Source organism: Merops nubicus, unplaced genomic scaffold (assembly GCF_000691845.1).
Source record: "Merops nubicus isolate BGI_N331 unplaced genomic scaffold, ASM69184v1 scaffold6057, whole genome shotgun sequence".
Lineage (NCBI taxonomy): Eukaryota > Metazoa > Chordata > Aves > Coraciiformes > Meropidae > Merops > Merops nubicus.
The window spans coordinates 17,170-31,701 of NW_008618203.1; the positions used below are offsets into that span (position 1 = coordinate 17,170).

Sequence of the window (14,532 nt, forward strand, 5' to 3'; positions counted from 1 at the left end):
GGCAGCATTGGTTCTGCTTTCTTTATGAAGAATCAAAATCCATCAGTTATTTCACAGCATGTTTGTACAGCTGATTTTGCAGTGTAACAGTTACTATCACCATTTTAAACCTCTTGGCCCTTGCTGTGCCTTGGGTTCCTTCTTGATGTGAAGTTGCAAAGGAGTTATATGACTGTAATGTTTGTGAAAGGCTTTGAAGATGAAAAGCTCTACAGCAGGTTTTCATTATTACCAGGGGCAGTGTGAGCAGCAGTGGCTTAGTGCTGGACTGTTCATTTCCCAAGAGATGGCTTTGTTTTGAGGAGTGTGCATTATCAATTGAGTTGCAGGCAGAATTATCTTAGTACAACCCTGAATATAAATAAATTGGCAAAGTTTCTACCTTGAGATTGTTTGCATGAGATATTTGGAAAAGAGCAGAGCAGTTTCAGTGCTGGCTGTGGCTCTGTTCTTAGCTTATGTTAAATGGAACATTTATTTATTCAGTGTATTTGGCTTCTACTATCCAAAGGTATTTTGAATTCAGTCCATTCAAACCTCCTTTTTTATGTGTGTATATATAAACAAGTGTATATATATCTCCATATTCTTCTCTGTATGATATATATCTATTTCTCAACTAAATATCTAATCCATGTCTATGTATTTAGGATCTATATTGTTCTTCTAGAGATAAAATCACTTCCAGCATGTAAATAAAACAGTGGTTTGTGTTCAGAGATGGGGGATATTTTATCAGCTTGATTCATGGACAGTTTTTCCCATGTTCACCCTTCCACATCTAACAGAATTAGCATTTTTTTTTAGTGGTGCTTTAAATATTTCTTCAATCCTTTTTTTTTCCCAGCCTGTATCAACATCAGAAGCTGATGGGTGATGATACAGGGATGAAAGGCAAAGAAACCCCAGAGAAGTGATCTGCCTGGCAGTTGTTGGGCTCTTGCTCAGAGCTGTTGCACCCCTGGAGCTGCACACAGAAAGGGCTGTGGGAGAAACACTTTTTCCCAGTGCTGCCCCAGCAGGGCAGCTGCTGGTGGTGACACTTAATTATAAAATGTGCTCTCAGCCCTGAGCACAGAGCTCTGGGGAGGTGCTGCCAGCTCGCAGGGTTCTCCCACTGCCGACCTGCACCTCCCTGCTTAGCCCGGGGGAGCTTCATTCCCCTGGGCCACCCTTAAAATGTTCATTTATCCCCTCGTGTCAGAGGTGGGGAGGGAGGCAGGGAGGCTAAATTATCCCTCCCGACTGTCAGGAAGGATTAACTGACATTGTTGGAGGGTGCTTTCAGAATCTCCTGACCTATTTACACAACAAAACTGATCAGCACAAAACAAACAGCTCTGTCTCTGGCGAGGGGCTGAGCGGGGAGTTGTGGCAGCTATATTTGGCAGTGGATTTTCTCCTCCTTTTTCCACTGTAGACAAAACCCAAAGGCTAACAGAAATCTGAAGCATTACAAGCAGCTAATACCCTGACTGATGAGTTTGATTCTCCTGTTGCCTTTTGGGGAAGGGGGTTTGGCCATAATTCAGTCAGAACAAATGCTTCTGAAGGTGTCATCTCTGCAGAGGAGCATAAAGAGAGAATTTTGACAGACTGTAGGAACTGTTGCTTTCCTGCCTGGGTTTTAGTTTTGTGTTTTGTAACAACTCCAGTGGATACTTGCAATTACCTCCTCATTTTCATGTGATATCCTTTAGGGAATGAATCAAGAGAAATATTTCACTTCAGCTATTTGGATAACCATTTATTTCCTGGGTCACAGATTTTTCTTGTAGTTGAGAGGTTAAAACTGCCTGACACTCAAGATAGGAAATCTCTCTTTCTGTCTTGCATCTTCACCTCAGTTTCTGAGAACATTAAAATGAAGCCTTTTTAAACTTGTCTTTTTCTCCCAATTCCATTTAGTGATAGTCCAAATGCTGTCCATGAGGTGGAAAAGTGGTTACCACGACTGCACTCAGTTGTCATAGGACCTGGCTTAGGTAGAGATGAAGTTCTGCTTGAGAACGCTAAGGTAATGTCTGCACTGATGTTTTATTCTGTCTTTAGGTTGGGTTTTATTAACCAATTAATTACCTTCTACATGATGACACAAATGCTTTTCCATGGGGTGACTAAATAACAAATATTGGTGAGTGAAAGTTACAGCTGTTACTCATGGTCTTCATTATTAAACAGTGAGCATCACTCTGAATTTTAGACACTCATATGGTTGTGATTTAGCTTTTAGTTTAATGGGGAAAGTCACTAATTAAATAGTTGTTGGCATCTCTAGATGAAGGCTCTGTCTTTTCTTAGCTGCAAAGCACCTGTACTATAAGAACATACACCTGAATTTGAGTTTCTAAGTTTTGGAACCCTGTGTGACTACTTGCATCAGGAGCAGAACCAAGGAATAGGGACTGTGTCCCCTTGCAGTAAGAAATAATACTCTTAATTATAAAATGTTGCAGATTTCTACTCTGGATAAAGAGATAATCCTATTTTCTGTCAAGCCTTCGTGGAGAGCTGAAAACAGGAGCTTAGATAGTTCTGTGCTCTAAATAATAGGTGCTTACAGTGTCTTACAGGTGATGCCTTGTGTTAGTGTCAGCACATCCTGGTGCATTCAAAGTGTATCTTCCAGTCTAATGTCAATCTGATTTTGTAGAATTGAAAAAAAAACAATTTTCCTGAGAAGTATTACTGACTTAATCAGTGATACTAACAAGTGGATTTAATGTAATTCACAGAAATGTTTCACAGGTCTGCAGTGAAGCTGTGGAACAGGAGAGGCAAGAGAGTGGAGACCACTATCTAAGCACTTTAGAACACTTTGAGAGCTATGGAGGGTTTTTATCCCTAAGCTTTTGTTAGAAAAAGTTGCTATTGGAGCTTTTTGCTTTTTTAATATCCACCTGCTTCCAAAAAGTGTCTGGTTTATGCTACAGAGGTGCAAAACTAATAGAGCATGGATTCAGAAAGAAAGGGGAAAAAAAATTATTACAGCTGATCAAGAAAGCAAATTCAATTCTAAATGAAAATTTCCAACAGAGATTTTATTCCTTTTTTGAAAACATTTTGTTTCAGAATTCCTTTTACAGAAAAAAAATGGGCAATGATTTTTTTTAATGTTTTTTTTTTTCCTGAAGAAAAACAGCTTCAAACAAAAGAAAATAAGAATTAATTTAGAATATCTAAGATATCTAACACAAGCTTCTTTTGTGTCAGAATTCCACCTGGGTTTTATAAATACCTGTCTGTACTACAGGTTTAGGAATTACCTGTCTATATCTGTATTACAGAAGTATCTGGAAGACACTTTGATGGCATTTTTTCCCCTTTTTTCATCACTCCTAAAAGTAGTTTTGCTTTCCTAGTGGATTACAAGCATACTTTAACCTCAGCCTGGCTCTCCTGTGTGAGCTAGCTCAAATTTAGAGAAACAAACCCAGCCAGTGAAGCATTTGGAGGCTACTTCATGCTAAAATCTCAGGCCACGTTCATAGGAGCTGTGGATCTGACCTGATTAATTTCAGGTCACATTAAAGCTCAAGTTCTTTGTCTTCACTGTAATTATGTAAGTGTTCATTAGTTACACAGTGTTGTTTTTAATGTGAAATTGGGGACAAGTGAACCCTGCTTGCCTGCCTGAGGAAAACTAGTGCTCCCTTTCACTGAGCCTCCCTCCTGCTTCAGATTTTAAGCTTTGTGTATCACTCTTCACCTTCAAGGAAAGAAGCAAATTATGATAGAATTGCTATTTTAAACTTTGCTAGGAGGCTGGCTTGGTATATAAAGTTCTGTTTTCCCTTTAAGCTAAGCTCAGCATGCTGTCAGATGAACCCAGGGCAGAGATGTAGATCAGTGTCTGCTCTCTGGGCAGGGTGTTGTGTCCCAGTGGCAGTGAGGGTGGCAGAGAACTTCCTCCCTTCCTCCCTGTGCCCCCTGAAAGTGCTGAGGCACAGTGGTCTGTCACCTCTGCTGCTGTTCTTCTGCCAGGTCCTGTCAGTGCTGCACCAGCACATGGCCAGTGAGTGTGCCTGTCCCAACAGCCCTGTGTTTGGGCTGCTTCTCTCTTCTGAGCCTTGAGAAATGAGGGCAGCAGTGCAGCAGTAACCTGCAGGTCCTGGTGTATGGCCCATGGACAGAGTTTTGCTGTGGAACAGCCCAAGTGCTTGTTGACCAGATGGTGCATCTTCCTTCTCCAGACCAAAGACTGCTTTGCAGTCAAAGACTTTTTTTTTTCACTACATCTCCTGCTTCCCTCATGCTTAACCCCTGCAACGTGTGCCCTGTGGCATTTTGGCTCCTTTCACCAGCCTGATGGAAAAGAAGCACCTTGTGGTTGGTTTCTTTTGCTTTTTTTCTTTTCCTTTTCTCTCCTCCTTGAGAGCACAGTGATCCTCTTTGGATACATACTTATTGGCTTCCTGTCATTGTCTGGTTTTAGCTGTAATTCCATTTACAAGTCCTGCTACAAGAAGCCACTCTACAAATCCTATCCCTCTTATAGGCCACTTGTGGGAGTCTGTGCCAAACCCCTCACATCTGTGTTTCCTCAGTTGCCTGGGTGATGCTCTGTCAGAGATTTGTAGGACCAGGCACTGCAGCTTCAGAAAAATCTCCTAAAGAAAGCATCTTTTTCCCTTGCAGTGCCTGTGACTGATTCTGGCCAGAGACAACAGGACCATTACCTCCCTGAGTTCACCCCAGTGGGTGACAGTACCTAGTTGTCCCTACCCTACCTCTGCCCACCACAGCATTCTTCATTCAGCCTTTCCAGGAATATCTGTGCTGCTGGTTTTACTCTGATCTGGTTTTTGTTGTACCCTGAGGCTTGGAAGTGGGGGAATTCCTGCCTGTACCATCAGGAGTTGTTCCTCAGGTTTGTGAGAGAGCCACAGGGTTGTGAGTGCAGCTCCTGAGAAGACTTTGGGAAGCCCTCTGGTGCTCCAGGGTGTGCACTGCTGTGCAGCAGTCCAGTGGATAAAGGCTTGGCTGTGTCCTTGCTCAGTTTCCAGCCTCTTGTCAACTCCTTTCCCCTCTTTCTTCTGGCATGAATGTGACCTTCCTGTCAAGTTTTCTGCTTCAGAGTTTGATAAATCTTTACTGGGTGCATTACTGGCTTTGTGGTCACAGGGACTGGTACAGAATCATCTCTGCTTGTCACCAGGTTCCTTGTCTCTCTCCCTGAGGCAGTAGCCCTGAATCCTGCACCCTGCCACCCCAGGCTGGCTGGAGTTTGTGCTGCAGCAGCCAGGTTAGGTTGCTGTTTTCAGCAGAGCATGCTTGCTCCCCTCCTGCAGGAGAGGTGATGGCTCTGAGCAGCACAGAGGTGTGGTGAGATCAGCTGGGTTCTCAGGCTGCATTCATGTTCCTCCTGCTCAGTTTTCTGTCTTTCTTTCAGCTCCAAGAAAACATCCTGAATGCCAGCCTGGGTTCTTTGGGCTGAGTCTCTGCCTCACTGCCACTTCTGCCCACTGCTCTTTCTCTCTCCAACTCCCTCACCCTCCAACACGACCCTCAGCCAGTCCTTGGCCCTTGAATTCTCTGCTGTCTTTAGGGCTATGAATTTCACAAGTCTCATTTTCCACCCCTAGTGACAACACCTTCAGGCTGTGTGGAAATGTCTTGGCTGTGTTTTAACACCTGGCAAAGGTTTGGAAAGGATTGGGCTGTTGTGATGGTGATACTGGTGTGGATACAGCTTGGGAACACCAGCTCAAGGCAGAGAGATCATCTTGGCTGCACCAAGAACCACTGCTGCTTGTGCTAAGGACTATTCATATTCTATGGCAGCCTCACAAATGTCTTGATTAGAAAAGCAGTGTTTGAAAATATGCTAACAGGACCTTAAATACAGGTTTGTGCAGCTTGCAAGCAGAATTTATTCTCTAACGTGTAATGGATCTTGATGAAAGTCATTCACGGCGAAGGGGGATGTTAATTTGCTCTCTGTGCATCTCATATTGTTTAACTTGGTTTCAATACTTCAATTTGTAAGCAAAAAGCTGGAATTGGACACCTTTTCAACTCTGCCTGAGCAGCCTTCAGCTAGAATCCCTAAACAGAAACCCAGCAGTGAGAAATTCCAGAGTTCGTTTCAAGTTCGTGTTTATTTGTTTTATTTTAAGACAAAATGCCAACAGCTGACCCTGAATATCTTGAGCCAAATCTAACATGAAGATAATCAACCATGAACTGGAAACTTTGCAGTGGGCTTTGTGAGTGTAAATGTTCAGTGGATGAGACAGCAGGAAAAAGAACTTAGTGCCTGAATTTATTCTGATTTGGATTTTTACTTTGGATTGGAGTTTAAACTGGATTTGGATGTGTTTAGGGGTGGTAGTGTATACATACAGTTTTTTCATAGCTAGGACAGTATTTTAGAGGCTTCTGCTTTGTTTTGTTGTGTTCCTTATGTTCAAGCTTTGTCACTTCTTTGAGAATGTAACATATGACTGGGGCAGATAGGAAGAAACTTTGTTAGCTGCAATTTTCCTCCAAGTTTGACAGCAAGTGGCCTACTTTAAATTCAAAGAAGGAATCTACAAGTGCATCATTCTTCTATATGGTTTTTAAGTGTAGAATAGGACAGTTTTGATTAGCTGCCATCCACAGCATCTTCAGCTTTGTTGGTTGCCACAGCTTTTAACACTTCCTAAGGCACTCAGTGAGTTGATGATGTGCTGGGTGCTCTCCAGAGGGACTCCTTCTTCCCCTCTGTGTGGCTTAAATGAAGTATTTCCCTGTGCACCTGAAAATCTCTTTTGGAAAACAGGGCCCAGGGTGTGATGCTAAGGTTAAAAGACAAAAGACTCAGTTAAATTTCATTAAACCAGGAGATAATGAAGCTATTTGTTTCCAAGAGAGGGTATTTGGTTTGTGTTCATCCAGGTAGTGTGAGTGGTGGTTGTTTCTTACCTGAGGTCTGAGAGCTTGAAGGAGTGATTGATGACCTAGTGATAGGCATGCAGGAACATATAAAGTAAAATTTGGGCAATTAGGCTGCTTGAAAGTGATTTGTATAAATCTTGGACACAGAGAGATGGTGATTGACACTGCTGAGTTTGGAAAGGAGGATGAGTTAGTGGGAGCTAGTGAGAGGAAGTTTCAGAGTGAACTGCACATTTCCACCAGTGAGCAAGTAAAGCAAAAGCAGTTACTGAAAATCTGGCTCTGTTGTGAAGAACTTAAAGCAGCAGAGCTCCATTTTTCACATTTTTCAAAGCCTCCTCTATCAAACAGAATGTATTCAGGGAGGCCTCTCAGCCCCCACCTCGAGCACAGCCTGTGCTTGGGATGGCTGCCTGCCTCTAGCTGTGCAAGATGACAAACTTCTGCCTGCCAAGCCCATTGTCCAGGTGTCTCTGCTGCTCCAGGAGCTGCATCCTGACCTCTGCTGACTCTGAATTTATCCCAGCCTGGAGCACAGAGCACCCAGACACTGCCCAGGGGCTGCTGGTAGGGGTCGATTGGCAGCGTGCTGAGGAGGAGCTCACTCCTTCCTCCTGGCCCCTTGGGGAGAGGGGTGTGCAGGAGTGCTTCCAGCTGAGGGAAATCCTGGCTGTTTCTTCCCTTTTATCTCTCTGTCCCAGACAAAACCATGGATTGGGGATTGTTGGGGGAGAGCAGCAGCCATGTGGAAAGTAGAGGCGATTCTAGGTGGCAATTCAAGAGCAGTTTCTGATGCTGGCTGTTGGGAGAGGCCTTTGTGGAAAGGTCTGCCACTGCTTTTTGGGTACTGAAGGCTGTAGGAGATGTGCACAACCTGGCACTGGCCACGTTTACCTGGCTCTAAATCCATAGAAAGGAAACTTTGCCTGCAGTGTCCTTCCTTTGTGAGGTGGAGAGGTGACAGTGTGATGTTTCCTCAGTGAAAATGTTTCCTTAGTGAAAATGAATTGCTGTGGTGGGATAGATGTGGCTTTATATATGCTGCTGGTGTGGTTTTCTGTTTGTTTCATTAATGTTCAGTCTTTTATTAAAACCACTGACAGTAATTTCCTGATTCTTCCCTTTGTGAACACTGAGTGCCACAGTTGTCATGTAGCTAAACGAGTTCATCAGGAAAAGCACAAGGAGTGATACAACTAATAGTCTATTAAAACTCATTGCTGCTGTTCTGCTGCCAATCCACATCTAATTAAAAAAAGCTGAGAAGTCTGAGGGAAGTGTGGGCAAAACTAGCCATGATTCTCTTTGCCAGGGAGCTGTGGGGAATGGGCTTGTGTGCTGTTGTGTGTACTGCTGGCTCATGGATTTGGGTGGAGAAGTCCAAAGTGCCTGCAGAGGCTGCCTGCCTGTGAGCACCTGCTTCTGCTGCCTCTGGGTGGCTGCTCTGTGGAGATTTTCATGGCAGATTAACAATCTTTTGATTGTACTTAGCAGTTCCAGAGCAATTAATTCCTCTCTCACACATGCTAGCTGGTTTTGGCAACCTGTGGCTCCCCCTGGCTCATCTCAGCCCCTTCCCTTTTTCCATAAGGACTGTGCAGGTGTCCTGGATGCCCATGGTGGTGGAAATAAATTGGTGAAATTCAGCAGCAGCCTGGCCAGTCATTCCTTCAGGCTGCTTCTTCCTGGGGCCCTTTGCAGCCTGGAGGGTTCTGATTCTCTGTGTGTGTGTGTCCTGCTTTCAGTGCATTGAGGGTTTTGTGGGTTTGGGGTCACTGGGGGGTTTTGTGTGTGTGTTTGGTGATGGGGTGGGTTTTATTTAAAGGTAGTTCACTGGGATATCTTGGAGCTAGAATCTCCAAAATCTTCCAAATGCAGTTTGAAGGGAAGAGCTGATGTCTTGGGTTTTATCATTTAAATGTTCAGCTGTGTGACCAGTGTTTGGATTTCAGGTCTTGTCATAGGAACAGTTCTTAGTGTTTTAATTTTAATTCTCTTCTGAATCCTTTCCCATGTAAATAATTGTTACACAGGCTACAACTGAGCAGATGGTTCCTGTTCATACCCAGAGTCCTGTCAGAAACAGATAAATAGGTTTTGGTGTGAGAGTAGAGTTAATCTGAGCTGTATTAATTGTGCAATTAACAGGGAAGGTTCTTCTGGATGCCACAAATACTGACCAGTCTCTCTGTCTCCAAGCACTTGCTGTCTGGATTTAAGGAAGGAGGAGGAAAGGACAACAATTAGGGTGGTTTTCTATTTGGTTCTTTAGGGGGCTCAAAAATAAGCTTTCTGAAGAAGACAAAGGACTTTTTATCCCCTGCTTATTTGTTTTATAAGGAGAGAAATCAAAACCAAAGATCACTTGTTATGTTAGATGAGAAACTGATACCTCAGAGACTTGGTGCACAGTAAAAGTTGCTGGGCCAGTAGGTTTTATTTAGTAAGATGGAATTTCCCTTCAAAGCAGAGGTCAAATGTCTCAGGATTGTGGAGAGAGAAACTAAAAATGTTATTAGGAAGAAATGCCTTAGTTCTCTGGAGTGTCCCAGGGACCCATCCTCCCTGAAGCTGGCTACTTCTAGGTGTATTTTCAAGCTTTGTAACTTCAATCTTGGTTTTTTTTTCCTTATTCTCACACTCTTTTGGTGCAGAGTGGATCTGCAGGGTTCTTTTTCAGCCTGGTTTTAGATACATAGAGACAAAAAGATAAATTCCAACCAATAGTCAAGATGACAGCTGTGAAGAAACATGAAAAGGGACCAGACAACAAAGCAGTGACCAAATCTTAACTATTTCAGCAACAAATTTTGGCAAAATTAGTTCCCTGGAGTGCTCATAGTAGGTTTAAGAGAACAGTTTGGGAGGATAAGTAACTTCTGAGATCTGGTGTCTTCCTTCAGGCTTCCTGGTGGGATCTGTTTTGGTTTTAACAAATGAAGTGTCATGAGAGACTGGCTTACTCAATTTGACACCAGAATTAACTGGTGATTCAAATTAGTGGCAATTAAAACCAGTTAGAGAATGAGGTGGCAGAAAGTGGTATTTGTAGCTTCAAAAACTGGGGGAGAGTGACCTGGATGCTTTTTTATATAATATCTTGCTAACTGGGGCTCAGTGCTGTGTGATACCTCATCACAGGAGCTTAGTGGGGTTCAGAAATAATTAGGCTGTTGGGTGTATGATGTTTGTTTATGCAGGATAAAAAAAAACCCAAGACAAAACCCATAAACCTGGTTGTTAGATCCACAGGCTTGTTTTATTCTAAGTGAGTCAAATTAAACATAATTGTTAATGAACTTAACACAGGGGGGGCAGAGCAGTGCAGCTTCTCTGAAGGAAAGCTGAGCTGTGCACATCTGTGCAGATTAACATTAATGAATAAAGAAATTACTCTGGCTCATCAATTCCTTAAAAGCTTGGAAAGTGAGGCTCTCTGGTTTTCAGGCTGCCACAGCTAATTCTAGGTGTGTTTTAAGATTCCATCCTTGGACAGATAAGTTAAATACATTTACTCATAAACCTGAATAATTGAGGAGCAGCTGAATGGCACGAGTTGCATAAAACTTGAGGTTCATTCAACATGCAGGAGCTGAACAGAAGACTTGGGGTGTTCCCTTGGGAGATGTACATTCCACCATTAATAATTTACAGGAAGCAAGGCAGGCAGTGTTTACTTTGACCACAACACAAGGGAGAGATGGATGCTCAATACCCTGAGCATTCATTAAAAACTGCCTCCTTGTACATCATTTACAGGGTTTTCCTTGACAGCCTAAAATCTCCAGGACCATGAGGGAAATGAGGGGGCCTTACATGCTGCTGGCCTCAGGGTGTCTGTTTGTGCATAAAATACTGCCATCAGAAAAGCAGCTACAATTAGTATTGCTGCCACTGGGGGATTGTTACATGGTGGAATAGGTTTATTTTCTATCTGACTTCATAAAACCAACTCCCATGATCAGTTGTGTGGGTCTGTGCTGGATGTTACAAGATTTCCATTGGCATCCACCTTAAATCTTTGCATTTTTTTGCAGGGTATTATAGAAAAATCATGCCTTTTTTTTTTGCAGGGTATTATAGAAAAATCAAAACTGAAAGGAATTCCCATCATTATTGATGCTGTAAGTATTTTCTTGACTCAGTCAGTGGTTTGGGAGTTGAGAATCTGTGGAGTAAACGTTCTCTGTGCTGGGTTTTGCAGGATGGACTGTGGCTCATTTCCCAGCAACCTTCTCTTATTCAAGGCTACCAACGAGCTATCCTCACTCCCAACTACATGGAGTTCAGCAGGCTCTATGAAGCCATGGTGAGCTCTTCTCCTTTCTGAGATTTACCTGCAAGTTTAGTCTTTAAAAACAACTTATTACTGCCTTAAACTTTATGTGCTGTTTAATGTGAGAGAAGCATCCCCTGGGTTTTGACTCCATGGGATAATCCCCACAACAACAACATGGTTAGAGCTCTTTTTTTAGGGAAGAGCCTTTTGTGTGCATTTTTTTGGGCACTGCAGTGAGTGTAGAAAAAAATACCTGGGATGATTGCTGCTGCTGCTTTTCTTTTTATCTAGAAGAACCTGTTCTTGTAGAACTGAAAGGTGGAATCCTTGTGTTGTAGCTCAGAGACCCTGTAGACAGCAGTGATCACCACGGGTGTGTGCTGAGGCTCAGCCAGGCCATGGGCAATTTGACAGTTGTTCAGAAGGGAGAAAGAGATCTCATTTCAGATGGAGAGAAAGGTAAGTGGAGCCTTTTACTTTCAGCAGTGTCATTTTTGTTCTCTCTGCTTCCAGTCCCAGCCCCAGGGGTTGGGTGATGTGGTAGTTGGTGACTGTGTTCCCCTGAAGGGGAGGGATGACTGTTTTTGCAGATCACCTTTAAATGACTGCTCTAAATTGATATTTTTAAGAGTGAAACTTGGCTTAAAAAAGTTGCCAACTCAATTTCTCATTTAAATGGGTATAATGTATGTTTTACATTACACAGGTTATCAAGGAATTAGTTTTTTCATCTTTGGAAACTGTTTTAAACTCCTGAGCTGAGATGTTCTATATAAAGTGCAGATGTCATTACCAAATTGATGAAGAATAAAATTGTTGTTTAGCCCCATGTGGGTGTGTGTGACAAATGAAGATGTCTTGAGGTTTGAGTTGCTCAGTTCCTTGATGCTGTGTGCCATGGGGCTGTAGATGGGGCATGTGCATGCAGCAGTTCTACATGAGCCCTGATGATTAAAAAAATATAACTCTAGATTGCCATTCTGACTTTATAAAACAGTCACTAATATGGTTCAAGCATACTTAACCAAATCAGTGCTTTTTATACTGATTATTTACTGCCATCAGTCCCAAATGAGTTCATGAGTTGCCTTCATCCCATTTTGACTATATGCTCTTATTCCACACCCACAGCAAGCAGCAGCTCTGCTCCTAATGACTTGAAATGCTCATCTCTGATAAATGTTTCTGCCACTCCAGAACCATTTTGTATGTGCAGTTAATTTTTCATTATTGGGAGCCTTTCAGAGCAGAAAACCAGATGTAATATGACAAATAGTTTGTGCAGAGCCACCTTCCACACCCCCCCTCTTAGTCCAGCTCTCTGGCAGGCTGGGATCTGAAAGCAACATTCATTCCTGTCTCTGCTTTCATGTCCATAATGCTCTTTTTAGGCAGGATGGTTGCTTTTTTTTTTTAATGAATGTTGGGAAAGCTGGGTCAGTGCTTGAGGTTGAGCACTGGTGTCTCTCTGCTCTCCTGTTGAGATGAGTGTTCCCCTACCACTGCTGGAGGGAGGGGACACTCCTCCAGTGTCTCTTGGCATGCAGGATTCAACAAACCAGGGAACAGCTGAAATTCCTTCTAGTTTTAGTTGTGCATGTTCAGATGTGGCAGGGGTTTGGGGTATGTCTTGGGTGATTTGGGGACTTCTTCATAGATTTGGGGTTTTTTTCCTGCACCTTGTTCTTTGCTGTGTTCTGATATTTTTTTTTCTCTTAGTTAAGTAGCTTTTTGGTTTGAAATAAAACCAGTTCTGTGCCTGGACAGCAGTGAACATCCAGCTGTAGGCTGCTGGCTTATTCCTCCCTGGGTTTCATCCCTGATGCTTTCTCCCCTGGGTTACAGAGGCAGCATTGAGAGCAGTTATCACCTTTCAGGCAGGTCAGGATGTCTGTTACACACCCTGCTTTTAGGGGTTGTGTTGCCTGCAAGGAGGTTCCTGAGAATTTTGCAGAAACTATGGACTTCAGCTTCTTTTTAAGAACATTGAGCCTGGGAGTTACTGTCTTTCCATTTTTCAAAAGCCTCTCCAATACCAAATGACACAGAGAAAGGAGATGGAGCTGCCTGCCCTGGGCCACCACACAGCACATGTTGCCATCTCACTGACCTTGGATTCTCTCCCAGGTTTTTTGCTCTTTTCATCTCTCCTCTTGATCTGATGTCATTTTTTTTCTTTCAGCTAAAACAACACACATCACAATGGCAGGGTGAGGGAAATCCAGATCCTTGGATGATGTAGTTCAGTGTGACACCCCAGTCTGAGTGCTTCCCCAAATGCTGGTGTTTGTCTCCCCTTCAGGCAGTGCTGAAAAGAGGCTGATGGTCACTTATTTTATGGCCTGAATAAGTTGAACACAGAGCCACTGAGTGACTTCCCTGCAGTTCCCCTTTGCCCTGTGCAATGGTGACAGATCAGGACTTGTCCCTTGCAGCAGTTTCTCTGGATGGCCTTGGGGCATTCCTTTCTTCCAAAAGTTCTTCACAGTGACTGTGCTTCAGAGTTCTTCATCCCTCTGCCTGCTGCCAGGGGTGATGTTCCCCATCCTTCCATCTGGAGCTGTGTTTTGAGGAGCTGGGGCTCTGTGCAAAGAGCTGCCCGAGTGTTTTCTCTTCCCCTCCTCGTTGAGGTGCCTTTCCTGCAGCTCTGCTGCTCTGAAGGCATCCTGTGGGTTTGTTTTCCAGCACCTCTGTGCAGAGCACAAAGCTCTGCTCCTGTTACCTCTGAGGTAGTCTGCACCTATTTGAGACTTGCTGTTTGGAAAAAAAAAACACCAACAGAAGACCACTGGAGTTTTTTTCCTGTATCAGGGTGTTATAATTGGCCTGTCTGGGGGAGATCTTGCTTTCCTGTACAGCTCAACACTGCCTGGAAGGTTGGGAGGCTACAGAGCAGTGGCAGATGGTGACATGCAGCTAATAAGCAAGGGCTTGTGCTCAGCTGTCAGTCAGAAGGCCCCAAAGCTTTTGAACAGAGGATTTCCATCCTGCCTCCTGCCAGGAGTTCAAGCCCTCCGAGTGAAAATCCTGTGAGATACCATCTTCAAAGGAGCAGAACTAGAGGGAATTCCTGCCAAGGGCTGGATTGGTTATTATTTTTTTAAGAAAATAAAGCCCCCCACCTAAGAGGGCAGCTCTCCTCCAGACAGCCCACTTGTGACATCTGCCACGGAGCACTGCTCCCTGAGCAGCACTGCCAGAATCTCAGTTTGGGGGGGAGGAGAGGACAGGGGTTGGGGAAATGAACTTCTGGCAGTGCTGCAGTGGTGGCTGCTGGGGTCCTGGGCAATAAGGAATGGGTTTTTTCCCCCTTTAGAGGCAGCAAAAATGTTCCTCACCAGCCTGGCAAGGACTGCTTGAGGAGTGGGTAG

The 14,532-nt window shown here is 43.7% G+C and overlaps 1 protein-coding gene across 1 annotated transcript in view; it reads left to right on the forward strand.

Moving 5' to 3' along the window:
- CARKD (carbohydrate kinase domain containing) overlaps positions 1–14,532 on the forward strand; it is a 32,410-nt gene that overhangs the window by 16,150 nt on the left and 1,728 nt on the right. Inside the window, exons 5-8 of the mRNA XM_008943357.1 lie at positions 1,909–2,017; positions 10,956–11,006; positions 11,087–11,191; positions 11,500–11,620. Coding sequence (XP_008941605.1) covers positions 1,909–2,017; positions 10,956–11,006; positions 11,087–11,191; positions 11,500–11,620 — 386 coding nt within the window. The remainder of the gene's footprint in view (positions 1–1,908; positions 2,018–10,955; positions 11,007–11,086; positions 11,192–11,499; positions 11,621–14,532) is intronic.